This window comes from Solea solea, chromosome 1 (assembly GCF_958295425.1).
Source record: "Solea solea chromosome 1, fSolSol10.1, whole genome shotgun sequence".
NCBI classification, from domain to species: domain Eukaryota; kingdom Metazoa; phylum Chordata; class Actinopteri; order Pleuronectiformes; family Soleidae; genus Solea; species Solea solea.
The window spans coordinates 32,053,500-32,079,098 of record NC_081134.1 but is presented as its reverse complement, the minus strand read 5'-3'; the positions used below and the strand labels follow the sequence as shown (position 1 = coordinate 32,079,098).

At 41.7% G+C, this 25,599-nt stretch overlaps 3 protein-coding genes across 9 annotated transcripts in view; 1 reads left to right on the top strand and 2 right to left on the bottom strand.

Annotated features, from left to right (window-relative positions):
- Positions 1 to 531: 531 nt before the first annotated feature.
- cops5 (COP9 signalosome subunit 5) lies at positions 532 to 5,113 on the bottom strand. Its single transcript, XM_058648068.1, has 8 exons — positions 4,849 to 5,113; positions 4,382 to 4,616; positions 3,339 to 3,467; positions 2,852 to 2,917; positions 2,644 to 2,729; positions 2,437 to 2,548; positions 1,576 to 1,724; positions 532 to 728 (listed from the first exon to the last, which is right to left on the bottom strand). Exons 1-8 carry the CDS (start codon positions 4,983 to 4,985, stop codon positions 638 to 640), a joined length of 1,005 nt encoding a protein of 334 aa, XP_058504051.1. The 5' UTR covers positions 4,986 to 5,113; the 3' UTR covers positions 532 to 637.
- Positions 5,114 to 5,306: 193 nt separating this feature from the next.
- LOC131471326 (centrosome and spindle pole-associated protein 1) lies at positions 5,307 to 20,510 on the top strand. 2 transcript variants are annotated; one of them, XM_058647865.1, is made up of 29 exons: positions 5,307 to 5,476; positions 6,582 to 6,674; positions 6,751 to 6,832; positions 6,910 to 7,007; positions 7,097 to 7,177; positions 8,695 to 8,796; positions 8,864 to 9,204; positions 9,287 to 9,349; positions 9,842 to 9,933; positions 10,056 to 10,152; positions 10,482 to 10,539; positions 10,634 to 10,920; positions 11,021 to 11,145; positions 12,447 to 12,534; positions 13,204 to 13,321; positions 13,705 to 13,852; positions 13,962 to 14,108; positions 14,207 to 14,277; positions 14,814 to 14,957; positions 15,081 to 15,194; positions 15,275 to 15,440; positions 16,215 to 16,341; positions 16,996 to 17,141; positions 17,700 to 17,837; positions 17,922 to 17,956; positions 18,042 to 18,105; positions 18,696 to 18,796; positions 18,877 to 19,030; positions 19,279 to 20,510. In XM_058647865.1, exons 3-29 carry the CDS (start codon positions 6,784 to 6,786, stop codon positions 19,440 to 19,442), a joined length of 3,318 nt encoding a protein of 1,105 aa, XP_058503848.1. In that variant the 5' UTR covers positions 5,307 to 5,476; positions 6,582 to 6,674; positions 6,751 to 6,783; the 3' UTR covers positions 19,443 to 20,510. The 2 variants fall into 2 exon arrangements, with proteins under 2 accessions (XP_058503848.1, XP_058503928.1); XM_058647945.1 differs by having other exon boundaries at positions 19,283 to 19,397.
- Positions 19,839 to 25,599, bottom strand: part of arfgef1 (ADP-ribosylation factor guanine nucleotide-exchange factor 1 (brefeldin A-inhibited)) — a 45,204-nt gene continuing 39,443 nt past the window's right edge. For all 6 annotated transcript variants that reach the window (XM_058647310.1, XM_058647401.1, XM_058647570.1 and 3 more), the window contains 9 exons: positions 25,442 to 25,577; positions 25,137 to 25,275; positions 24,751 to 24,814; positions 24,403 to 24,562; positions 24,002 to 24,141; positions 23,661 to 23,832; positions 23,416 to 23,554; positions 22,076 to 22,193; positions 19,839 to 21,309 (listed from right to left, as the gene is read on the bottom strand). In XM_058647310.1, coding sequence (XP_058503293.1) covers positions 21,073 to 21,309; positions 22,076 to 22,193; positions 23,416 to 23,554; positions 23,661 to 23,832; positions 24,002 to 24,141; positions 24,403 to 24,562; positions 24,751 to 24,814; positions 25,137 to 25,275; positions 25,442 to 25,577 — 1,305 coding nt within the window. In that variant the 3' untranslated portion in view covers positions 19,839 to 21,072. The remainder of the gene's footprint in view (positions 21,310 to 22,075; positions 22,194 to 23,415; positions 23,555 to 23,660; positions 23,833 to 24,001; positions 24,142 to 24,402; positions 24,563 to 24,750; positions 24,815 to 25,136; positions 25,276 to 25,441; positions 25,578 to 25,599) is intronic.

The window sequence follows — 25,599 nt, the reverse complement described above, 5'->3', positions numbered from 1 at the left end:
AAAGTTAAGACGTGGTTGGGTGTCTGCTTCGATGGAGAGCAGACACCTTGGGTGAATAGACTCCAGTGTGTACGGCTTCTGTTTCTGCACTGCATCACTGCCACGCCACAACCTGACGAGCTGGCCCACTTCACTCGTGTACCACCATGAGCCAAAAACACGGAGCTGGGAGTGACTCCGCAGAGACGTCCCACACATGGCAGCCGATTCCCTGTGAGCCTACGCAGAAGCTTAGACATTTGTTGTTCCATTATGTAAAAACGGCTGTGACGGGCTGCACTCGAGTGACTGACTGGTCCCAAACTAAGGTGTGTGTCCAAGCACTGAGCTGCGGGGGAGTAGAGGCCTGAAGTGTAAAAAAAAAGGGGGGAAAAAAGTATGAAAGGAAACAATAACGTGGTGCACATTAGGAAACTGTACTGTAGCGTAAGTGTAACTGTTTAATTTCAATTGACAAGTAGGTCATGTTAAAACAAACCTAAATAAACTGATGTCATTTTGTCTAAAAATATGTAACACACACACATACAGTATAGTTGTATTTTTTATTTTTTTTAGGACACAAGAAGAAATCCTAATCCTAAAAAAAAATAAATGCACAAAAACATTTTCCAGGGTGACAACGTCAGCTCGTCATTTAATTGGCAGAAGTGTTGATCTGATTGAAGAGTTTGTCCTTAATGACCTGAGACATCAGCCCGTGAATCGCCTCGATGGTCGTCTTACAGCTAAAACAAACAAACAAAAAAGGAGATTATAGAATTTTTTAAGTAAAACAGATTAAAAAAAAACAGCATATAGAGATGTGGCATTTATACTGTTCTTTTAAGACCACTAAATATAGATAAATAAATAGACTTTCATTACAGTTATTTGTATTGATTTGTCTCTACCTCGTAATAAATTAAACATATTATGAAGCTTAGCTTAGTTCAAGCCTACAGAATTGAAAATACTAATTAATCAAATAACTAATAATTCTAAATTTCAGGAACTGTAATTCAAACAAATTCAAAACAAACGCCACAGATCAAAAATATTAATCCAGAATTTAATATAATGCTAATTCCATCCTCTGAATTATTATTAAAATTTTAAGAACAATTTTAAATTATTAGGGAGATAATCTGGAGATTATTCCATATTTTGAAATTGAAAAACACACACAATTTTTTTATCAAAATTATATATTGAATTGTGACATTAATCAAAGTACTTGTTTGGTCCATAAAATATCATAAAATGTTGAAAAACGTTTCCCCAAACCTCAAAATGATTGAGTCTTAATGATTTTTCGTTTCATTATAAGGAGCAAAGAAACCAGTAAATATTAATATTTAAGAAGTGGAAACTTATTTTAATCATTAAAACAACTAAAATAATTGGCAATTAATTTAGTAACTGATTGATAATCAATTAATCATTGCATCATATGGTTATGATTTAAAAAACAAGAATGATACGGTCAACTGCTTTCTTTTAAGGACGTACAATATAATGGATGTAAATGGGAAAAACAGGCTGCAGCCACAGAACGCATTTCTTTTCTTTTCTCTTAAGAAAAAAAACATGAACCTGTCTCGTGTTGCTTTGGCCAGTTTGTCCTCAGACTTCCTGTCGTGCGTGTCCAAGCCGAGCATGAAGCTGCCTCTGCCCAGCTGAGCCTCCGACTGCTCCAGCTTCTCCGACAGGTCAAACACCTGGCCCGTGGTGTAGTCCGAGTTCTGACCATCACAAACACACACACACAGAAGCCAAATTCATGCACAATTTGACAACAAAAGAACAAGATTTTTCCTGCAGCTCGCCAACAAATCTGTGCAGAAAGCTGTGGGAACACTTTGTGCCTTGTGGTGAATGAAGAGAAGTCGGGGGAAAGTTTGCTTAAGGTGAGGCCGTGTTTTTAGTGGAAAAAGGTAATTAAACACAATGACACCGGGGGCCCCAGCAAGCAGGGTGACAGTGTAACAACTGACAAAGCTTGTCACCCGCCGAGCAGCTCCTTCTTGACATGTAGTCAATTCGTCTTCATCCAGAATGCCAACGAGCCTACTGTTTGGATAAGCCTGATGCCTATTTAGACTGTTTAGTCAAGCATCGGGACAGAGTGACTGCAGCCACAATGGGAATTCACATGAGCTGCTTTCAATCTTTTATATGTAAATCCTGGGGGTGAAAGGAGACGATCTGTGTGGACATCATGACAGCAGTCAAGACTCCACTTTAATCCATACATCCCATTGTACGAAAGTTAAAATTAAGCTTATTACCAACATTAATAAACAAAAAGGAGGGCTTTGCTAATAGGCCGCAATAAATCACGGCATCACAAACCCACTACAGCACGTCGCAATGAGTTATAGTGTAATAATTAACCATAAATCAAAAACGTCAAACAATTAGCGGGGATTTTAATTTCTGACGTCGCCGACTCACCGTGAGGAGACTAGAGGAGCTTAAGGTGTTGACCCAGTATTTGTTCCATAGGAGTTCAAGGAGCTTTCTATCCAGGGAGGACTTGAAGTAAGTGACCTCCAAGGCGTAATACCTGAGCGACACAAAGAGTTTTTAAAATAATTTACAAATTATGAGTGTGTGTGATATTTAATATCATGAGATATATTTATATATCTCAACACTCACTGTTTACAGTGAACACCAAAGTCTTCAATCTTGTTCAGAGGTATCGTCTGATATTCTGAGGGTCCCTCATCAGGAGGTTTGTAACCCTGAAAAAAAACCGAAGAGGAAATGCTAAACAGATGACTGTATATACTATATAACAAGTTAAATAAGTACTTTAACAGCATTAACGACACATTATTTTCATAATTTTTAGTCTTTACTTTACCTTAGGGTAGGTTCTGAAGGCACCCAGGTTGACTTTCCCTGCAGAAATAGTCCGAGTGGGGTCGATCTGTAGGAAGCGAGATTACAGTAGAGCAGGAAAACAAAAGTCACGGGTCGTACAAATCTCCGGGGATGACTCAAGTCTGGCCACCAGGAGCCCCTCGCTGTGGCTGTCAGTGTGCTGCAGACGCACACTTAATTACACAATGCCCATGGCAAGTTAAGCACCGCGAGACCGAATGAAATATAAATAGCATATATGGTTGCAATAGCGATATATTAATCTGTACTACATGGAAACCTACAACTCATTTATCAACAACCTCACCCCCGTTCTCAGTTACACACACACACACCAGCATGTATTGTCACACTGAGACAGAAAAGAGCTCACTTTCCTGAATTCCTTTTTAATGAATGTAATTAGGATTTACTGTGAAGAAAGTGTTTGACTTGAAATAACAAGAGGTTTCCATTTCCTCTCTTACCACAACGGCCACAAAGGGCTCCTGAAACTGCTGGTTGAGCATCTGAGTGCTGACGTCTATGCCCGACAGCCAGCAACCGTAGCCTGGATGACTGTGGTACCAGCCAATAGCGTTCTCCAGCCGGCCAACCTGAGGGATTACAGATTACACGGAGGTCATTACTCGAGATATGAGGCCTGTAATATATCCACATGTAGAAATAGATACTGGAAAAACAAACATGTAATATTCTGTTATATTATCATTCTGATTATTATTATTGTTGTTATTTTGTAAGAGAAAAACATCTTAAGCAGCAAAGTCAGAGAGCAACCGTTTGCATTATAATCTATTTATTCTACAGTGTAGTGAACACTACAATGTATTTAATGGAGAACATGTGGAGTAAAAATAACCAGAAAGGAATGACCATGATGAATTTAAGACCTTTAGACTTTTTTTTTTAAACATTTCCAATATTAAGTTGTCTTTTCATTGCTTTGCAACAGTGCCAACAATATAGTGCATGAAAAAGTATGACAAAATACTTGAAGGTGGGTGTTTTATATTACCTTGTGTGATATTAAATGATATTCTTTAAATCCAAAAGGTAAGAAGATATTACATTTATATAAACTTAAAAACAAATCGTGTGAGTGTACATCAAACAGAGCAGCTACCTGCAAATATTTTTTGTAATGGACGTGATAATATCATATTACAATGTTATACACAATTTTTTAATTCTGTATAATGATTAAACAACTTATATTGACTTTATGCACTTTGTTCTCTATGTTGTGAATAAATAGAGAAATCCCACACTTTTAACTTTTCACTGACTCGTTGAGGAATCATTATATCGTGATATTATTGGTATCATGGACCATGTGTCACGTATCATATCACGAGGTACTACCCTGTGAGCGCCACCCCTAATTCCGATGGTGGTCTGGATAGAGATCTGGGATATTTTTTATGGAAGTGGGAAGTGTATAGTTTCAAGTGTTTCTCATTGTACTCTCTGAGTGCTCTCTCTAGATTCTTCAAGTGAAGAGACAGACCTGTTTGGCATTTTCAATGTAGGCTGCCATGTATTCGTATGCAGCAGCCTGTGCGTTGACTCGGGTCTCTGTGCCCTCCACTGGCAGAGCAAAGCTGTCCATGATGATCATGGTCTCACCGTCGACCTTCCCCAGCATCAGGCCCATCACCTCCAGGTTCCCCCCTGACCTTGCGTGCATCACCATCTTCAACAAGGCCAAAGCTGAGATCTTGCAGTACTTGAAGTAGTGGTGACTGTGGGTCAGAGACACAGTTAGATAATCAACGTTTTTGGTGTAACATGGTGTGCTGCTGATGACAAACAGTAAAACAACTGCTAGTTCAAACGGCATTTTAACAATAGTGTGCTATAATACAACAACAAAAAAAGAGAGGTTTACAATAACAGTAACGTTAACTCACTCTTTAATACAACATTGTTGTCGTGTGCTCACTCTTTGATAAAATACTGGTGTTGTTTACTTACTCTTTCGTCCATGGCTTCGCAGCGAGGATTTCTTGTTGTTGCTTTTTGTCATATTTGTAAATTTCATCGATGCTCTGAACTTCCGACATGCTGTTGGATAGCTCCCATGTTTTCTGCGCTGTGCTGCTCCCCGCCATGGTTATTTATACAGATTTGAAAACGTAATTCAAGCTCAAATAAGGAAATAAAACGTTCTATTTTTCAGTTATTTGTTACCGCAGCGCAATGAGACGTCCATTTACTCAGGAAGCCATGACAGTGAATAATACCATCTTGCACTCACTGGGTAGACTTATCATACATTCACTCAAACTCAACGTTGATACGTTTTGTATTATATAGGATATCTAAAACGTTAAAAATGAACAATACATGTACAAATCTTATTCAACTTCAAGCGTTTCCTTCCGTAATTAAGTGGTGTAAAAGTACAATCCCCCCTCTCAAAGAAAAAACATGGTTTCGTCCTGAGCGGAAGTCAACCAACCACTGGGGCTGCACTGACACCTAGCGGCGCTTTTAAGAAATACAACTAAACTTGATATGATTGAGTTTTTTTCTCTCTCACTGTCGATAACGAGGACAATTAAACTAACTGTCAACGAGGGAATGACTTTCTTCGTACTCAGTAAGTCCCAAATACATAGTAATTCGTACTCGCTTGCCTGCGTTATTATTGTTAATATTTCACGTGACATGTTTATGTATTTTTAAAGTTAAAAGCTATCTGACACTCGTTTCTCCGTGGTCAAACTAAACGCTGAATCTTAACGTCCTCCTTACAAAGGTTTTTACGGTTAAAAAAAATGCGTCAAGCTGATTTGTAAGGACATAGACATCCGATTTTCAAAATAAAACACTAAGCACACCTTATCAGTGCTCGTTTGAAAACATGTTTTGCCCCAAAAAATGTAAACAAACTAGTCAGTCTTGTTCAGAAATTATGTTGATTGTAGTTTTTATTACATCTTAAATTGTAGGTGTTTTTTTTTTTAAATTAAAAAGTAGGAATATGGTATTTTAACTTTACATTTCTCAAAAACTAAAGTAAAGTAGATTACTTACTTACCTATTAGTAAAGTTCTTTCGACTCTACCTCGACTAAGACAACGATGACAATAAAAAACAAACTTACTTCTAGCTCTTGTTTGTACCCAAATGTTTAAATGCAGTTATTATAAGTCACATTGGATAAACGCGTCTGCCAAATGACAATGTAATGTAATGTAGATATCAATGTGCTGAACTCAACTTTTTTTAATTTTCATTATTTTTCCAATTAAAATTTGCTTTCAAACATGCACCTAGACATGATGCGCTCAGTGTTTTATTTTGAAAAGCGGATGTTAATGTCCTGAGTCATTGGATTTTTTTACCGTAAAAGCCTTTGTAAGGAGGGCGTTAAAATTCAGCGTCAGATAGTTTGACAACGGAGAAACGAGTGTAGATGTAGGTTAACCGCAGTTAATAACAATAATAGTCACACATTTAGACTGAATTAAAAAATATTACCTTAGTTGACGCGTTTTATATACATGTTTTTTGTTTTAGGGTGTTTGTGTTAGCAACGTTAGCTTCTCCTAGGAGCATGAACTATTGTGTCATGGTTGCCTCTAGCAACGGAATGATGCTTTGCGCCTTAATGGCTGTCTACTCTACACAAGAGCATTTGTCAGGCATTGCTCCGTGGATAAAAATACATACATTTTTAAACTTAAAGTCGTTATTCACAGGTTCTGTGGGTGTGGATATAAATAAATGAGGACAGGGAGATTTTCTAGGACGTTCAAAGGACATACAAAGATATTTTGTGCACACAAATTAAGGTAAGCTTTAAAATGAATTCGTAAATATTATAAACATGTTGGTTAAATGACTTTTACATGTGAATGTTCTCTACAGTCCAGAGCTGGTGATGTAGATAACTCTGTAAATATGCCTCCAGCATCAGCCGTGCAAGGCATAATCCCCAATACAGACAGAGGTACAGTGCAAAACCTCTTAAATGAGCAGGGTCTTTTCTCTGGATGGATTTTTACTGTTTTATTGTCTGTTTTCCAGGGTTGAACCTAAGTTTGCAGCTGGGAACAGAGTATGAGAGGAAGAAACAGAAACTTTTGCAGGAGCTCCAGCTGGACTATAAACACTATGTCACCAAGGTCTGATGATGCATTTGGGAAAATACCCTCAAATGTAAACCACTGATTAGTTTCCATTTTTGATTTTTTGCTGCATTATCTTCCCTCAGAAAAAGGATCTGAAAACGAGTGAACGTCGTCCACCACCACAGGGTCTCTCTCTGCCTATAGACGAGAATTTATCGGAGAAGGTGTGAGTCTGTCTATTCTTTAGTGTGTTTGTGTGTGTGTGTGTGTGTGTGTGTGTGATATGTGCGTTACAGCATAACAAAATAGGATATTTTCCCCTGACAGCTGTCTCACAGCCACACGAGACTGGGCTGACTTGACTAATGGTTTACTCTTTACAAGAAGACAGAATAAAGTTAAAGATAATTAGTTTAAGAAAATGTACTTGGCTAAAAAGACAAGAGGCAATACAGTATAAAATCAAAAATTAAATATGTAAATGGAGTAGAAAATATCCTATATACATGCATACACATATGCTCATACTGTTAGATTAAAAAGGTTTTTTGGCCTTTGCACTGAGGTGAAGAGGGTCACATGGTGGAACTGTGGTCAGCATTGTTGCCTCACAGCAAACAGGTCACTTGTATGAAGTTATCAAGTTTTGATTCTCTCTGGCCTCCCACTGTCCAAAGACTGGCACTAAACTGACCATGGTGTATTTTGGCCCAGTGTTGGACACCTGTCCTGCATGTTTTAGTTATTAGACCTTCTCCAACACACCTGATTCAAATGAATGGGTCGTTATCAGGCTTTTGCAGAGCTTGATGACGAGCTGATCATTGGAATCAGGTGTGTTGGAGCAGTGCAATGCAGGTGCAGCTGGTGATGAAACCAGACTGTAACATCTCTGTAATATTGAGGAACTTTCTGTTTGAAGTTAGGTTAAAATGGAAAATAGCTGAAATTGGAAAATAGTTTTTCCATGATTTGGGTAAAGGATGGCAATTCAGAGAATAATGTCTAACTTACATCAATGGGATGGGAAGCAAGAGGTGGTTCATCAACACCAGTGGACTGGATATCCTGCAGCGCCTCAGCTAAGGCAGAAATAATGTGTTGATTATACGTTTGTTTTTCGCTGTGTTTCACAGCAACTGCTTTTGCTCCACAGGGACTTTGTTAGAACTTGTGTTCGTGCAGTGTCATAGAGACCCAGTGGACAAGGTTATCAGTCTCTGGAACCGGGGGATTGTGGGTTCAAAAACAAATAGTATTAAATATTATAAAAGAAGTTATAATAATAAGAAAGAAACATTTTAATTTTATAAAAATAAACAAAACAACAGAGAACACAACACTCTCATTCTAAATTAAAAGCCAAGGAGTTAATTAAAAACTGGTAGAGTATGTTTCGGACGGAACTGATTCCATAATTTGGGAGCAACTGCCATGGAAGCTCCTGGTTTCCATGTGTGTACTGGGGACGACTATCATCAGAATGGGTGGTTACTATAGAAACAGCTGATTCCATTGCATACTATACATTGAATATTTAAAACAAATTAGTCATCTATTATTAACGACTGTGTGAATCACTGTGTCGCTTTTAAGGAACACGGGAACTTCATCATTGACACTCTACTTCATTCTTTCAGTGTTTTATTTTGGTATAGTTTTGAATACTTTGTTTATTTTGTTTAATACTCAGAGTTTGTCTGAATGAGATATGACATGACCAACGTTGTTTCTTTAACAGGAAAAACTGAGAGAAGAGAGGAAGAAAGAATACAACCTCTTCCTCCAGGGAAAAGCTCAAACCAGGAGGTTCAAGAGGAGAACGCCCTCCATCAACGCTGCGGTAATGAAAACGACACGTTACACATTGAGAAATACTGTGTTTGTACTCCCCACATTTTCACTTTCAGCCTGGACAGATTCCATCTCCAGCTGCTCCCCTCCTGCCTCCTCTGAACACCAAAGCAAACATCACGACTCCTCGCACCGGTCGCCCTGCATCCAGGAGAGACGCTGCCACTCTGACCGAGGCTGAGAACCAAGGGAAAAGCAGAAGGACTTGGGATCGACGGCAGCGGCGCAGACGGCGTTTGCTGCTCTGTAGACCGATAGAACCATACAGCTCTGAGGAGGAGCCGTTCACTGATGAAGAGGAGAGGCTGGAGTTTGGTGAGAGGAGGAGGAAGAACACAGACACACCAGAACCTGAGGGCAAGGAGGAGAAGAGTATGAGAGAACGCAGCGATAAGAGGTGTAGATTCCTCTTTACTGGTACTTACTTTTGTCGTATAATGATCTTTCAATAAATGTTAACCTGTCTTCTTCTGTGGCAGAGCTCCAAAGGAAGCGGAGGCCCCTCGTGTTCGTGATCAGAACAACAATGACCTGGTTTTGAAGTAAGCAAAATCTATGTCTTTATGAGAATGGCTTCATTTAGACAGCAACAGTATTCACAGTCTGTGAGAGTTTGACAGCCAATAACATCCTCCTGGAAGGTCACATACATTTTCCTCAGTCAATAACGCACTGATTGAATGAGTCAACGCACAGACAGGTATTGATCATCGCTTCCATACTTGGATATCGCCGCTCTGAACCTCTCTCACATGCTGTTGCGTTCCATTGTTTCCAGCTCGTGCCATTAGGGCTGAGTTACTGTCAGTGAGTTGTTAAAGTGAGGGGGCCAGAGATCGAGCGTCAGTGCTGGCCGAGCTCCAGGAGAACACTCACACCGGGCTCAATCAGAGAGGGTGGACTGATCGGAGCCCGAGGCTTCACGTCCAAGAAAGATCTGCAGTCAAACTATGAAACTGGTTGTTCTGTTACTTTTTAATTCACTTGATATTATAAGGATGTGTTGAGTCTGTGTGTCTTTGTTCTGCAAACAGTTCTCAAAAACCAGAGAGCATGAAGGTGGCGGTGAGACCGAGCCCTGCGACCAGCAAGGACACAGCCGAGTTTGCTACTGGACTCCTAATTGGTAAATACCAGGCTAGTTACATGATGCTTTTGGACCCACGTTGACACAGTGGGATTGTTGTTCCTTAGACATCTGTTTTGAATCTGTGTGTGTGTTTGTTTGTTTGTTTGTTTGTCGTGCAGGAGCAACAGAGGAACAGGCGGCCTCACAGATGCGCAAGGAACAGTATAAACAGGAGCTTCTGAAACAAATCGCAGAAGAGCAGAGAAACAAGATGAAGTAAGTGTTTATTAACTGACAAGGTTTCACTAGAGTCAGATCAGCTGGCAAAGTTGTTTAATCTCTTTATGACAAACTTCTGGACAGAGGTACAGGCTCCCACAGAGTACCAGTTTTCATAATTCTTGATTTACACTGTTATTGACAATTCTGATGCACTTTCATTTTGAATGGGATTGTTTTCAAGTCACGTTTGGTTTTTCCACTGCCAACTGCAAAAACATAAAAGCTCTTTATCATCTGCAAGGACAATAAAAACTCTGAACTAAACGTCAAGGGTCAGCAAAAACTAAAACGAGAGGATGATTTACACTCACCTCTGTTTTCAGGGAGAAGAAACTTGAGCTCAGAGTTGCAGCCACTGGAGCTACAGACCCTGAAAAAAAGGTGACAATTACACAACGAATTTAAATTACATCTTTCACAATCGTTGTCTGCTGTAAACACTTTCCATGTGTCGTGAATAATCACCGTGCCACAGTCTGACCGTATCAAACAGTTTGGAGCAGTACGTCAACAAAGCGACGGCTGGCGACGACATGATGATCATCCCGACACGTTTGGAACTGATCTGGACAAGAAGAAACCCCCTGAGAACACGGAGCAGAGAGCTTCACCAAGGAAGTCTCAGGTGGAGCCGACAGGAAACACAGCACCCGGGTCTGGGTCTGGGACAGGAGCAGCACAGAGTCTCCCCTCACTGGATTATTTTAACGAGGATTACCATAGAGAGATCTCAAACATGCTGAGAGAGGCGACCATGCCAAGGTACGTACGTCACCGCTGCTTTGAAATACATCCTACGTGAACAATCCTGCTGTAAATTCACTTATTTGTCGTTTGGATGGTTTTGTTTTTGTTGTTTTAGGGTTGCTGGTGTTCCACCTCCAGTCCCTCCCACGGTCACTAATAATTACACAACTCCATATGATGCAGCCTATTACTACTATGGAGCAAGAAATCCACTGGACCCTAATCCTCCTCACTATCAAAGTATTACTATTACTTTAAATTTGAATCAATGTTTTTGCTCAATGTCCTTCATATCTTATGGCACGTATAAAACCTATGGTAATTTTCCATGTGGGCACTGTTTTTAACCCTTAAACACCAAGTCACCTAGACACATTTTTTTGTGTTTTTGGCTTTTCATTTCCAGAATATTTTATCCTTTTTTCCCCATACATATTGTTAAAAATTGTGTTGGTTGTGCATTTTTGAGTGTTCTCAATTTTTCTCATGTTTTTTTTTTTAGTCTATTGTAAACAACGTTTATTAAAATACTCACACTTACACACCTACGTACAAAAAATGTCCTCATTGAAACCCATTCAAATCACTATTTTTGATGTGTCATGACAAAAACATGGCAATTTAAGGGTTAAAAACTTGCTCTAGGTGTGTTAACATACCTTTTTGAAGGCGCATCTAAGGGTTAAAAGTGTGTGTGTGACAGTGTGTCAAGAGAAACTTTCTGACTCCAAATGTTTTTTAAAATGAATAAACCCGTCATTTCCAATTGTTAATTTAAAAACAATGGATTTTAAAAATGATGGATTTCCTACGCTGCATAGTCAATTTGAAACATCTACAGTGTTATATTATGCATTAGAACATGAACAGCAGAGGTAGTGTAACAGTATTTAGGATGAGTACAGTACTGTGGTCGTAAAAAACAACAACAACATAAAGTCTCTGGCTCTAAATCAGGATTTATCATGGTGTCACTTTATCACCACATCAGTGACCAAGAGCAGTTCTTCAATCTTTTTACCACAGAAGTTATTTCATTAGTGTAGTAGAGATATAGTGTACACAGTTTATGGATCCACATCAGACTCCATTCATTTGCTCTGTAGGGTTACATTAGTTTTACTCTCCATTTCAATTTTTACTGTCTGGTTTGAGTTCAATGTTTTTTGGGTTTTTTTTACTGTTGGCACATGGTGGCAGCAGACAGCTGCTACTATGTGTGTGTTTATGATCTTGTGCAGTATTGTTAGGTGTAAGGTGTAAGGTGAGAAGTGACCTTCAGCATTTCCTCCTGGTACAACCTGCTCGCCGTCAAACACAAAACAAGACTCTCACGCATACTAAATCATTCAGCAAAAAATAATTGGCGCAGCCCAACTCCCCTGATCTGAACTGTACAACAACCCTCTACTACTCTTTCCACTTACTGCCGGTTTTCTCTGTTTATGCATGTTTTACATGTTTTTTTTTGGTCACTTTTTGGGCACAGATTACAAAGTATATCTTATCTTATTTTATCCTTTATTTTTTGTTTTCATCAGATGATTTGGCTGCACGGGTGCAGGAGTCAGTGAGCCTCCACAGTTCGCCTCAGGAACTGCCTCCTCTCAAACCCGGTCACCGCTCTGAGTCAGTGTTCCATTTATCACCTTGATGTCTGCAGTGACAGCTTATTAGTTATTCAGAGGATCATTTCAATCTCTCATTTTTTTTGTTGTTTCTTAATTTAACCATGAAAGGCCCAGAGAAGAGTTTTTCCCATTTTTCCAGAATAACTTCCTATATATGGCAGTGATTTACAATTTACTGCATTTTAAAATACGGTTTTATCAATTTAAACACTGCAGTTGTACATGAAACACAGATTTTGCATGTTAAATTTGAAATTTGAACAGTGTAAAACATAATTTTTTGAGTCTCTTAATGAGCAAAAACGGGCCAAAAAATAATGGAAACAAGTCCTGTTATGTTACACTGAAAGTCAACTTGCAGAGTGTGGTTTTCTTTTCACATAAATAGATGCTAATTTCCCCCGCTGAGACTGAGGCTGTAAGGGATGCAAGTTTAAGTTTAATTGAATATCTTAATTGTTTGTTCGTATCCCAATTCACAAATCTAACACATAAATGTTGGAAACAGTTCATATCATTAACTTCCTGCACTTAAATTAGAATATATATTTCAACTAAAGCTTGATTTTCAAACTGTTTCATCACAAATCAAAATCACAATTTGATATTTTCTCCAAATCTCTCATCCCTAGTATTTTCTTTTAACACATTGTCTGTCCACATCCAGACCGACTGACCTGCACAGACCATCATCATCTCCACTGTATGTCAGTGAGCTTCCTGTGGACGAGGCCAAGCAGAGGAGAGAGAACGCTCTGATCTACCAGGAAGCTCTCAGGCAGCAGGTATGAATGACATCTACTTCATTTACAAAGAAATTATCGAGTGAAGCATCATTTGGAAGTTTCTGTGGTTGAAGGAGGCAGCAAAACACTGATGAGCTCATAAATTACTGTAACTAAAACTAGTTTGAAGAGGTAGACCTTATTTTTTTGATAGAACATGGTAGTTTTAGTATATAATTATCCTGTAAGTGCTTTTTTGGTAACTTCTAGTTTCTAGTTCTACCCTGCTCCTCTTTTAAATTTAAAGAGTCAAATCAAAGCTTCACAGAAACAATCGAAACATCATAAGAAGACAGTTACAAACAAAGAAACAGAAAAGACAGCGGGGGGTCTTTGAAAAACTTCTCAAACACCCTGCCATCATCTCTCATCCTTGTTTCCAGATCAAAGAAAGAGACGAGCATAAAAGAAGAGAGAAGCAAGAGCGGGAGCGATATGATGCCAAGATAGAGGCTGAGATGACGGCGTACAATCCCTGGGGGAGAAGCGGGGGAGGCGCTCCCATTAAAGACCAAAAAGGCAATCTTTTTAGTGAGTTGGTTTTTATGCTTCCTACTGAGGAGACAGTGCTTTTATGATGGATGACGATGATACGTCCAAACAGACTGACACAGAATGATAAACGTGTCCATGTCCTCAGGTGACCTGAATCAAATGCACAGGACGAACAAGGAGTCATTTAAGTATCACGTGTCCGAGAACTGTGAGCAGACGCAAAACCTTCTGAAGACGAATGGTGACGCTCACGAGGTTGAAGGCAAAGCTGCTTTCTCACATCGAATATCAGGTAGAGGAGTCACTAGAGTCTTATTTTGTGCTTCTGTGTGTGTGTGTTTGCTCTTTGTGTTGTGATGGATCACTTTGTGTCTCACTTTGTCCTCATAGCTTTAAAATATCCACCAAACCCACAGCAGCTCTGCATGCAGGACACATACAAAGAAGCCCTGAAACAACAGGTATGTAAAACACATATTTAATCCGCCATTGTAATGTTTAATTTGGTAAAATTGCTGTTTGGAGAATTCCACTTTAAAGCCCCTGTAGGATTTTAAGCCACACGTCATATTTGCCTCCATTATTTTATGTGTAGAAAGAGAGAAGATGGACAGAAAGAAGATAGATTAGATAGAAAAAGAGGGAACTGATGGAAAGAAAGAATTCCACTTTAAGGCCCCTGGAGGATTTTAGGCCACACATTTGTATATGTGTAGAAAGCAAGAAATAAGAAAGCAAGCAAGAAAGAAAGAAAGCAAAAAAAAAGTTGATTGAAGATAACATGAAGTGCATTTGTTTTTAGTGCGTTTCTAAATCAAATCGTAATACTTTCTGAATTTATGTCAGAAGCTTTCACTATTGATTGTAATTTAAATTAACAATGTTTAAAATGTGGCAACATTTATTGGTGAAGTTGCATTTCGCAGCACAATATCCATCACCTCACCCTTTCCTTCCAAGTGTGTCGGAGAAATTAAACTCTGGTAACAACCAACAGATCGAGGAAAACAAGAGATTGCAGGCGGAGGAGAGAGAACGAATGAGAATGGAGGAGGAGAAAGAAGAGAGGAGGCTGGCAGAGCAAAGGATTCGCATGCAGCGTGAATATGAGGAGGAGCAAAGGAAGCAGAAGAAGATTGAGGTGAGGAGTTCATCTCTTTGACGGAGAGCACTTCATCGTGCCTCCTCCTCCTCCTCCTCCTCACAGGGAAGGTGTGTTCCAGACTGATTGCTAGTGAGAGACGGTTTTCTTTCCTCTCCGCAGAAAAAGACGGAGAACCAAAGTTGGACGAACAAACCTCAAACACGTCGCCAGGAGGAGGAGAAGACGGTGAAGCAGGAAGAAGAGACGGAGACGAGGGCACCTCTGATTTATGAGGTACAGTAAATCCTGAAAAGTCAATGGCACCGTCGTGTATATTTTTATTAAAAGCTTTTCGTCCGCTCATGCACTTGCAGAGAGAGTCGTCGCCTCCTGTCCCAGCTTTGCAGAGGAAGCAGACTAACAACGTGGCGTCCAGAGCGTCCTCCGCTGTGAGTCAACTCTCCTCCACGACTGTGAGTCGACGCTCTGTGTCAGCACCACATTACCCATCAGTCCCTGGGAAAACAGCCCAGCTGGAAGGTGAGACTTTGTCTTTATCTGTGCATCAGCCACACCATCGATAAATCAACTGCAGGGGTCGCAGGGGAGTCACGCTTTTCTGTCACGCAATCAGTCGTGGGTGGAGCCGGTCTAGCTCCACCCATAGCATTACATAGCATTCCAAAAACGGAACGGTTGGGGCCAGTTATTTTTTTACTGTTCTGAGTGGAAACACAAAACAATATTTATCCAGCCCAACCTTTCCACTCTGTGGAAACATGGCTTATATGGCACGTCCACTGTGGCGCCCCCTACAGAGAGCAAAACGGGGATGGAAATCAGTATCAGTATCGGTTCGATAATCGGACAGATAAAATTGTAAAATCCGATACAATCCAAAAATCATACATGTTGCATGCTTCACTATGCACAGGCTGTAAAAATGTAAATAAAAATCAGCAAAACTGAGTCACGTTCGGGCTGTCACTCGAGTTTGTGATATCAGTATCAGACACAAAAGAAAAGTGGTATCGTCCCATCCCTAGTCCCCACCTAGCCTAACAATAACAATCCGAGGCATTTACTGATGTAAACAAACACTTTTTATGGTTATAACTCGTAAGATTACACTGCAGCTAGTGCTGCTGCCTGAGGCGATCTGCTGGAGCATTTATGAAACTTTTTGTAAGCACTATTCACACACACATTTATAAACAAAAGGCCCAGGTCAAACTATACCTCATCCTTTTCTTCTCCCTGCCCTCCTCACTCCTCCTCACTCCTCCTCCTCACTCCTCCCCATGTTTGCTTTAGACGGTCACCATGAAGTGATCCGACAGCTGTCCGCCCTCCGTAGGTTCCTGAGGAAAGAGCAGAAACAACTGGAAGGTCAGATGGATAAAAGAGATGGACGACAGCTTCAGTGCACTCCTCCAAACAGGTAACACACACTAAGACTCCTCTGAGCAGCGGATGTAATATGGATGTAATAATACATCCATACGTAAAAGACTAAATAGGGATTTCATCACTTTTTCCCCCCCCAGGCTGAAAATGTATAATTCATAAAAAGCTATTAGATGTGCTCCACCCTTTCAGGTCTCATTTCACCTAATGCCCCTCCTGATGCACTGAGATGAAGACACAATACTAATTCTGTCTCGGGGAAATGGCAGTTTTGATTTGCCGTACCTATTCCAAAGGGCTTCCTCGTTCACCGAGCTAATGAAAGTGACCTGGGTCAAATTGGCCATCGTCTAATCTCCATTAAAGATTTCTCTCAGCAAACTTAATATCACTGCAGTAATGGAACAGTCTGGTCCCCAACAGGACATGTGTTGTTTTCTTTTCCCACCTATCTTCATCACTTTGCAACATGAGCAGGGCGAGACACAGCCGCAGCAGCAGCAGAGAGTCAGGTTGTTGCTGAAGGCTCACATCAGCTGTGAAAGAAAGTCTCTGCTCAGTGTTTATTCAAATCATCTTTGACTGGTGTCAGTTTCGTCCATACACACCGCAGTTGCACTCCTGATTATTAGAGGTAGTTGCTCTGTTTTTAAGTGATTTTCCTTTATTTCCTCTCCTTCTACCCCAGGTCCAGAAGACGGAGAAGCCCTGCAGTGGACGCCTTTGAGTCAGAGCGCAGGGACACGGACGAGCCGTCGACCGCGAAAACCTACTCTGTCGCTGCACGTGTTGACATGCAACACATCAGGGAGTTCAACCAGCTTAAATACAGAGGTGAAGAAGAGTCATTGATTAGACACAGGTTTCATTGTCCTCCATAAATCGGATCATCCTTAGGTCGCGGAAGAAAAAAAACAACAAGTCAGCAAGAAGAGGTCACAGTTTAAATGATATAATAATGCACTTTCATCTTATCTCTGTGTTTCTACCAGTGATAAAGTCACTGAGTTAAAACCTTGGCAGCAGAACGATAACAGTCCAGTCTTTCCAGAGCCTCATCCATCCTCTAACCTCTCTGTAACTTTAATCTGGCGTGTCCATCAGTGACTGGCAGTCATCTGGCAGCGCGAGGAAGTGACCGAGGAAATGGTTTTGGGTTTGTTCCCAGACTGAGTTAATGCGGTGGATTTGAGAGATTTACAGAGCGGCAGCTTGTAATAAACCAAACAAATGCTAGTATGACGTTCCGTACATTCACATGTTGGATTTTTGCCAGTGTTCCCTTTGTTATTCTCTATCATCTGTGCTACGGTAACTGCATCAGTCATATTATATACAGCCTAAAAGAGCCTCCTCCTCCTCTTCTTCCCCCTTCCCCTCTGCTTTTTCCAGAAACGGTGTCTCGCGAGGAAGTCCTTCACATGTTCCCCGACCCTCCCACTGACGCTCAGAGTCTGGACATCCAGCAGCAGGCACTGCTGCGCGAACAGCGGCGCAAAATCCGGCTCATGAGGGGAGAAGAAGACAGAGGTCAGAGAGCAGCAGACACACACACACACACACACACACCAAAAATCTCCTCACACTTTCACTAATTACTCTCTTTCCCTTCAGACTTATTGGACCTTCAACTGAGCCACTATTATCCCGTGAGTGATCATCACATACTTCTAAAATGATGCCTTTTGTTATATAACGTGAGATGTTTTACTGGTGGTTTGCATTTTCTCTCAGAGGAACAAACCTCAGCGTCACATCCACAAAGACTCCATCTTGCCTTCTGAGACTGCGTTTATCGGTGAGCCTGCACACACACACACACACACACACACGCAGACACACATCTTCACCACCTCTTCAAAGCAAGAACAAAGTGTTCACATCGGTTTGCGACACAATACATTTGCTGCTCGTTTTCCCCTCAAAGATCAACAACACGCTCCTCTCACAACGCAGCCACACCACACGCGTCCGTGTGCCAGACTAACTCACCTCTCTGTCTCAGTGCCATGTTGTGTAGCTCATGCCAGCTCATGCCAGCTCATGGCAGCTCATGGCTCTCTGTGTCGTAGCTGCTGCCAGTGTTGGGTTCAAGGTGGAGCGTGACAGCTGCAGGGAGGCGATAGCACAGTGGCTGCAGATGATGAGGAATTGTTCAGAGGCCTGAGGGAGGAAGGGAGTTCTTTTAAAAATGTCAGTAAAAGGTTTTGCTGGACTGAGTTTCATGTTATACATGAAGCTTTCTCTCTGTAATGTGTCCAGCTCTAAAGAGATAGACAGACATAGACAAAGATCCAGATTGTGACCAAAATAAATAGCACAGACCCACAGTGTGTGATTGTTGGACATGTAATGAGACACGAGTGTAACGTCGAGCATTCCTGTCAGATGTCTACGGCGACGACGTCGGCGAGGAGCGGCAGAAAACCCCTCAGTTCTCGGCAGGACGCCAGGAGAGGGCGCCGTCACAGAGCAGACGTGACAATGACGTACGGTGCTGGTGATGTTTTTAAAGAAGAATCCCCTCTTCGATGTCCCTCTAGTTTTCCTAATTTTACTCCTTTTACAGATTTCCACGAAAGAGAGGGAGCCACGCGACATCCAGGCAGACGCTCAGCCCCTGCAGTCGTCAAACAGTCCGCACAGTGCGCCTGAGGTCAGAGGTCAAGCCCAGAGCAGGAGAATCAGGAGAAGAGACTCCGACGACCACAACAGAAAATCAGGTGAGGTGGGAAAAAAAAAGTCTCCAGTGATGATGGTGTTCTTGCCGGACTCTAGGCCTGTCACACCTCCACAGGTGTCCACGGAGGACTGTGCATGACAGGGACGTCCGTTTCCCTGAGTCAGGAACTAAACCAGCCGGGGACCACCGACTCACCTATGTATCATCTTATGAACACTCTCATTTAATTAACTTAAAACTATGGAAACATTTTCACTCTAACTGTCTAATGGCTGCCGTTTTCTCCAGAAAGACTGATCGGCGGTGGTGAAGAGGACGCCCTGTCTCTGTCCTCTGTCCTGGAAGGGGGACGCGTCTCCGTGGACACCGTTGCCACAGAGCCGTGGCTGCGACCCGGCACGTCGTCTGCCGTGAAACGCTCGGCGTGGAGAGAGAGGCCGGAGAGTGGCTGACGCACGGCGTCACGTAGCTCTCGTGAGGGGATGACAGATCGCAGTTAAAGTGTCTTCTATGGTAATGCTCCATCCCATTTTTAAATAAATTCCAAAAGTGAATATCCCAAATAAATATACTTCCCTAAATCGTTGAAACCAAAAGCTGTACCCGAACTGTAGCGTACTGTTTCTGTAAATCCACGCGGTCGAGTTGAACAAAACTCAATTGCTTCTGTAGGTGAAAAAAAGCAGTTTATAGAGATTAAAAGCTTTCAATTAAACCCACAAATTGTATTTTTAGCTGCAAATGTTCCATAGAGTCTATTTCATAATATAAAAATGTGTTTGTTCTTCACTCTTGTCCTGGCTGTGATTGTTGTAGAAAAGAAAAAAGAGACACACGTACACGTCAGGTTATTTATCATTTCAAATCAACCAAGTTCAAAAACTTTATTGACCTAGAACCTGATTAGAATGCCAGATGATGTATCGTACAGAAAGTTGTACATAATCCTTTTTTTTGTTTTTTTGCAACATAGAAAACTTTACATTGCTGTATCATATACATTTTTGTTTTCTACATCCATGAGCAGGAACGCGTCCCATTCGTACTTAAAGCACAGCTAACGTTTGTTGTCATTTTCTCTATACACACACGCACGCACACACACACACACACACAACGTTCCCCCAAAACCAAAAGGAAAAAGAAAAACAAACATTAAATATATTATTATTAACTTTTGATTTTTGTGCACAAGAGTGAAAACTAAACTCAAGAACAATGACGAGAAACAGACGAGTGACTTAAAAAGCAGCAAGCATCACGTTGCCCTCTCTTGTTTTCCAGTTTTCAGATGCCCAGTTAATCATCGACCTCCGTCTACCAACCTAAGAACACATAAAATGGAATAATTTAATTTAACCCCTTCACTTTGTTGTTTTTTTTTTGTTTGTTTCTTTTTTTTAATGGTCAAATACAAATCGTACTGTGTCGGACAATCTTCAGGAGATAGTACAAGTCAAAATAAATTATCACAAAAGTAAAATCTCCAGTGCATTTAAAATAAAAAAAAAAAGGAAAAAGATCAAGTGCAGCTGAATCCATCAGAGGAAAAAAAAACAAACAAACAAAAATAAATGAAAATAATCTAGTGTTATAAGATTATGTTACACAGCGGCAGATCTGTACAACTAGTTTCATCCAAGGAGGATGTGGATACTAATATTAGCCATCTGAGGTGCAGACAGACAAGATCGTTACTGTCGAGCTGCGCTCGTCACACTCCGTCGAAACCGCTCGTTCCTTTACGTTGTTTTTAAATATACAGTAAGAAGCACACGCCGTCGAAACATGTTCCGTCTGAGCAGATCACAGATATGAGACAGTCGTTAATCAGTAGTTTTTTTTTTTATCCAGTGGAGGCTTCGCTACACCTCGTACAAAGACGTTAACTGTTTTTTTTAATGTATCGTGATTTCCACGACTCCATCTGGGCTCGTAGGCGTGTTTGTGTACGGGTGGTGGTGGAGGACGAGGGGGTTAAGGGTGTGGGTGGGTGGTAGCAAATAGCGAATCAGCTACTTTAGGCCAAAGTGTTTTGATAGAAAAACCACGTGGAGGCTGCTGAGGTGACGCAGAGCTCCGTCACTGCGCCTCCTCGCCAGCCTCCTCTCCCACCTCCGTGTCCGTCTCTTGACCTCCGCGTGGACGCGGTTGAGGCTCCGGTTCCGGCTCCGGCTCCGGCTCGGGCAGCTGTGCAATGTTGAAGACCAGGCCGATCCGCAGGTAGAACTTCCTGAGGACGGCCCGCAGCTCTGGGATCAGGTCAAACTGCATGATCTCACACAGCAGGGGGTAATATCTGGACGCGTGGGCCTTGAACTGGAATGAAAAAAAAACAGAGGAACGACAATCTCAGAAGTTGTTGTTTGATACAAGTTATACTTCAACGTTTTCACAAGTGCACTTTGCATTCACGTAATTACTCAACGGTTTGTGCTCTCAGAAGAAATCCAACGGTTTCTGAAAGCTTAGAACTTGCACGTCAAAGCCAATGTGTGGTTATTACAGTAGTTTCACTCGTACTGTTGCAGGAAGCCCGAGAATCGGCGTCTTTGTCACCAGAGAGTTGAAATGCCTGTACATAGTTTCCATTATTTGGCCTGTTTTTAAGTCATTGAGACAAAAACTCAAACAAACATTATTTGAAATATGTTTTATACTGTTCAAATTCAAAATTTAACATGAAAAATCAGTTGTTCATGTACAACAACAGTGTTTTTCTATTATTTTAAGTTGTTAATACACTATTGTAACATGCAGTACATTGTAAATAAACTGCCAGATATTGAAAAAATGGGCAAAAACACATTTTCTGGCTCTTTTATGGTTAAAATAGCAAAAAAAAAAAAAAATATATATTGAGGCTTAGGTGTTAAATAAAGGGTTAAAAGACTCCAGACAAACAAATTTCCCCCTCTTCATGAAGTGTATTTATGACATCACACAAACCACCTACTACCGAGACATTTTCTGCTCATTTTATATAAATAAATCGCACCTCTGTCTCTTTGCTATTTTTGGACATTGTACATGCTTGTGAATATTATGTGCTATGTGTGCACGCAGCATTTTTTCAGCTCCTTACCCTGTCGTCGCTGATCTTTAGCACCTTGGTGAGGAAGAGCAGCAGCAGGTTGGTCCAGGCTTCTCTGTGACTCTCTGAGGTCAGAGTCAGGAAATACGCCACGGCCTCACTGCACACACTACAACACACACACACAGAAAACCGAGATTACTACATTCGGTCAAAAATGACATTATATTAAAGACACCACTTTTTATTTATACATTTCACCTTTAATTTGTTTTAGCACTTGGCACTTTTTACTCTCTTATATATTCATTTATTTAGCATATTTCAGGGGCTTATTTCTTTTTTCTGTTCAATCACTAGTACTCTTCTAGTACTACTACTAGGATCTTTGACTGTTTCTTACTGTACATCTGTTTTTACCCGTCAGACATGTATGTAAATAAGTTTCCACTCGTAAACAAGGGTGTTTTTCTTTGTGAAAGAGGGAAGGAACATAGAAAACACAGCCATGATGACATGTAACAGTGTCTGCATGAATTAGGTTTGATGAGCCTCCCTCATGCCGACACTGCCGCTCCTCCTCCTCCTCTTCCTGCTCCTCTCTCTAACAGAAGAGGCAGGCGATCGTTCCACTTTATCTTGACATCATTATTGATATCAGAGTGAGTCAGCAGCAGCAGCAGCAGCAGCGAGAGGAACCGAGCGACGGCTCTCTGTGAGGCGCTGAATAAAGACGCCGTGACGACAGAACAGTCAAAAGATCTGTGGATGTGTGTGTGTGCTGTGCTTGCATGCTACAGCTACGGCTACGGCACACTGTTGAAAGTCAGACGGAAAACAATCCCTTCCACTCGGATAAAAATATCCATTTACACACGCACTCACACAAAAAACAGCAATTACTACGAGCTAATATCAAGATGTCGCCGCTATGACGCCGACTGAATCTGCCAATGTGTCACTAACTAGAAACTAAAACAATATGAAAGGATGTTTTGAAACAATAAACGTCCCCGTTCCAGCTGTGACTGAGCGCACGTTGCTCCAGTGGATCATTAAAACGACGATGAGTTGGTAAAAATAACATGCTGCGGAAACAACAGAGACCATTTCGCTGAAGATCAGCAGTTCACAACACTCAGTGCTGCTACTGTGGCGGTGCTGCCGAGAGACAAATGATAATGTGAGCAGCTGGGGTCAAAGAGTGAAGGTAAACTACAATAACGAGGGTCAGAACAATTGGGCCGCATCGACGGAAGCAGAGAGAGTGAGAGAGTGAGTGTGTGTGCGTCACGCTACAACAACACGGCTCTGTTTCTGCCTATACTCTCAAACAAAAAAGATGTTTTTGAGAACGTAACGTGTGTGAAACCTCCGTTTTCCTTTCTTACTTGAGAAGTCGTCTCTGCACCTCCGCCCAGGCGTCGCGGCGGCTCTCGTCCATGTACATGCGGAACAGGATTCGCAGGCCACAGGCCAAACTGCTGGTCTCCTGCTTCAACAGGTTGGGTTTTGACTTCCCTTTAAAACCTTCAATAGAAAACGAATAAAAAGTAAAACATGCACACATTAGTGGAAAAACACACGCACGAGTGCAACCCGCTGTTTTACATACGCCGCACTGTTGCTGCCCTACCTGCTTTCCACAGTAGAGTCCTCTGCTCGTTGTTGGAGTTGAACGCTTTCGCAAAGTGGTGCGACTCCAGCAGGCAGTCGAGCAGCTTGAGGAGCTGCTCAGAGGTCAGGTAGCGATACATGCCCTGGTCCTGCTTCTCCACGGGGACGTCTGCGGCACACGCGGCGTCCCGCTTCAGAGAGGGAGAGACGTGGAGTCCACATTTATTTATACAGCCCAAACGTCACACACACACACAGTTCACACAAAGTGAAAGCTCAGGACGAGCCACAGAGGAGGGATCCTTCTCCCAGGGCGGACAGTCGCACTGAGGTGGAAGCACCAAAGCGGCTGTCTGTTACCTGAGCGGCAGCAAAGTTCTCGGCGTCCTCCTTCTTACTGGTGGCAGGAAAAAACACGATGTTATCGATCGTCTGGATGAGCTCCAGCTGCACGACGCACTTGATCAGCAAGGCCGAGAACAGACGCTGCTCCTGGATTTCTGTGGAGGAAACGTCCGTCCGAGGTTACATCACCAACACAAAACATCAGCAGTCGAAGTATTTTATTCCTTTCCTTTCCTTTCCTTTCCTTGGCACAGTGTGTCCTAGACTAAAGGAGATAATACAGGAGGCTTTTGAACCTTCACAGCTCTCATCATGACCGCCTCTGTAACAATCCCGGGATAATTTCATCAAAAACCTTCCCGAGCACACATAAGACTATCAGCACCGTGACATTTGAACACATCTAAAGCGCGTACTTGAAGGGGTCCTGCTCCGGGAGTTGTCCTCGTACGCGCCTGAGGCCGTGCTGTACGGACTCTGCCAGCGGTTCTCGGCGGCGACTCTGTCAGCGCTGCTGATGGAATGTTGGTCGTCGGAGCGCGACTGGATGTCCACGGACTTCTGGGAAACAGAGTCCTTTAAAAAAGAGAGTAAAAAGAAGCGATCAAATATACATCGTGCAAAAGACGGAATGTAGAAGGAATTCACAAAGAAACATTGTTGTAAGTGACCAAAAAAAAAAAAAAAAAGGACATATGCAAATAAAAGAAAAGTAATTCATATTCATACATATTCATAAGACAGAAAAAGAAGCATTTGCTCACCGAGTGTTTGTCTGACAGGCTCTGTGTTGTCGAGTGTTCTCCTTCTGGTCTCCATGTCAACAGCCTGGAAAAACAGGCAAAAGCATTGACTCAGTAAAACAATAAATAACTTCACTCACGGGAGGACAAACAACCCTCCATACGAGGAAATCATCCACACCAGATCATACAACGCCTCAATCACGGCATCTATTCATCATCGTCTCTTCTTCCTTAGAAATATCCGTTTTGTTTGACTTAAAAAATCACACATTAGATAAGAAATCCATAGGAAATATGTCGTAAAACTGATATTAAATTGGATTTTCTTCTTGTACAATTCCATCCAGTTTATCCTCGAGTTTTTCCTTATTGTTCCGTTTCCCAGCGGCTGCCGTTAAACTCACGAGTGCGGGATGGTGGTCTTGAAGATGTCCAGCATGCAGTTACAGATCTTGTCCCACGTCTCGGGGGAAAACTTCTCCCCGTTCAGGATCACCACGTTCTCTAGACAGTTGGTGCCCGAACGAGCGAGCTGCTCATTATCTAGCAGACGCAGAGGAGAGGAGAGAGAGAGAGATTATTTTACAACAAGAGATAAGACGTATAGATCTGATCTAATTAGCCCTAGATTCGGGAATTTAAGATTATAATACGCTTGCATTTAAGTCAAAAAGAAATAGGAAGACAGTAATAATATGAGGTTGCTCACCTTGCTGCACACACCAGTAGAGCTGAGCCAGAATGTCGTCCAGCAGGACGTCACTGAGGGACTCAAAGTATTGGGTGAAGACATCACAGATGGCATAAAGTGCATGGTTGCAGGTGGTCGTCATCCACTCCGCTTTCTGTCATGCGAGAGGGGAGAGG

Coding starts and splice junctions, on each gene's coding strand:
- cops5 (XM_058648068.1), bottom strand. CDS start 4,985: ATGGCGGGGAGCAGCACAGCGCAGAAAACATGGGAGCTATCCAACAGC. Junction 3,468..4,381: donor ACATTGAAAATGCCAAACAG/GTCTGTCTCTTC, acceptor GTAATCCCTCAG/GTTGGCCGGCTGGAGAACGC. Junction 2,549..2,643: donor TTTGGTGTTCACTGTAAACA/GTGAGTGTTGAG, acceptor TGTGTCGCTCAG/GTATTACGCCTTGGAGGTCA.
- LOC131471326 (XM_058647865.1), top strand. CDS start 6,784: ATGCCTCCAGCATCAGCCGTGCAAGGCATAATCCCCAATACAGACAGA. Junction 8,797..8,863: donor CGCCCTCCATCAACGCTGCG/GTAATGAAAACG, acceptor TTTCACTTTCAG/CCTGGACAGATTCCATCTCC. Junction 13,853..13,961: donor CCAAAAAGGCAATCTTTTTA/GTGAGTTGGTTT, acceptor CCATGTCCTCAG/GTGACCTGAATCAAATGCAC.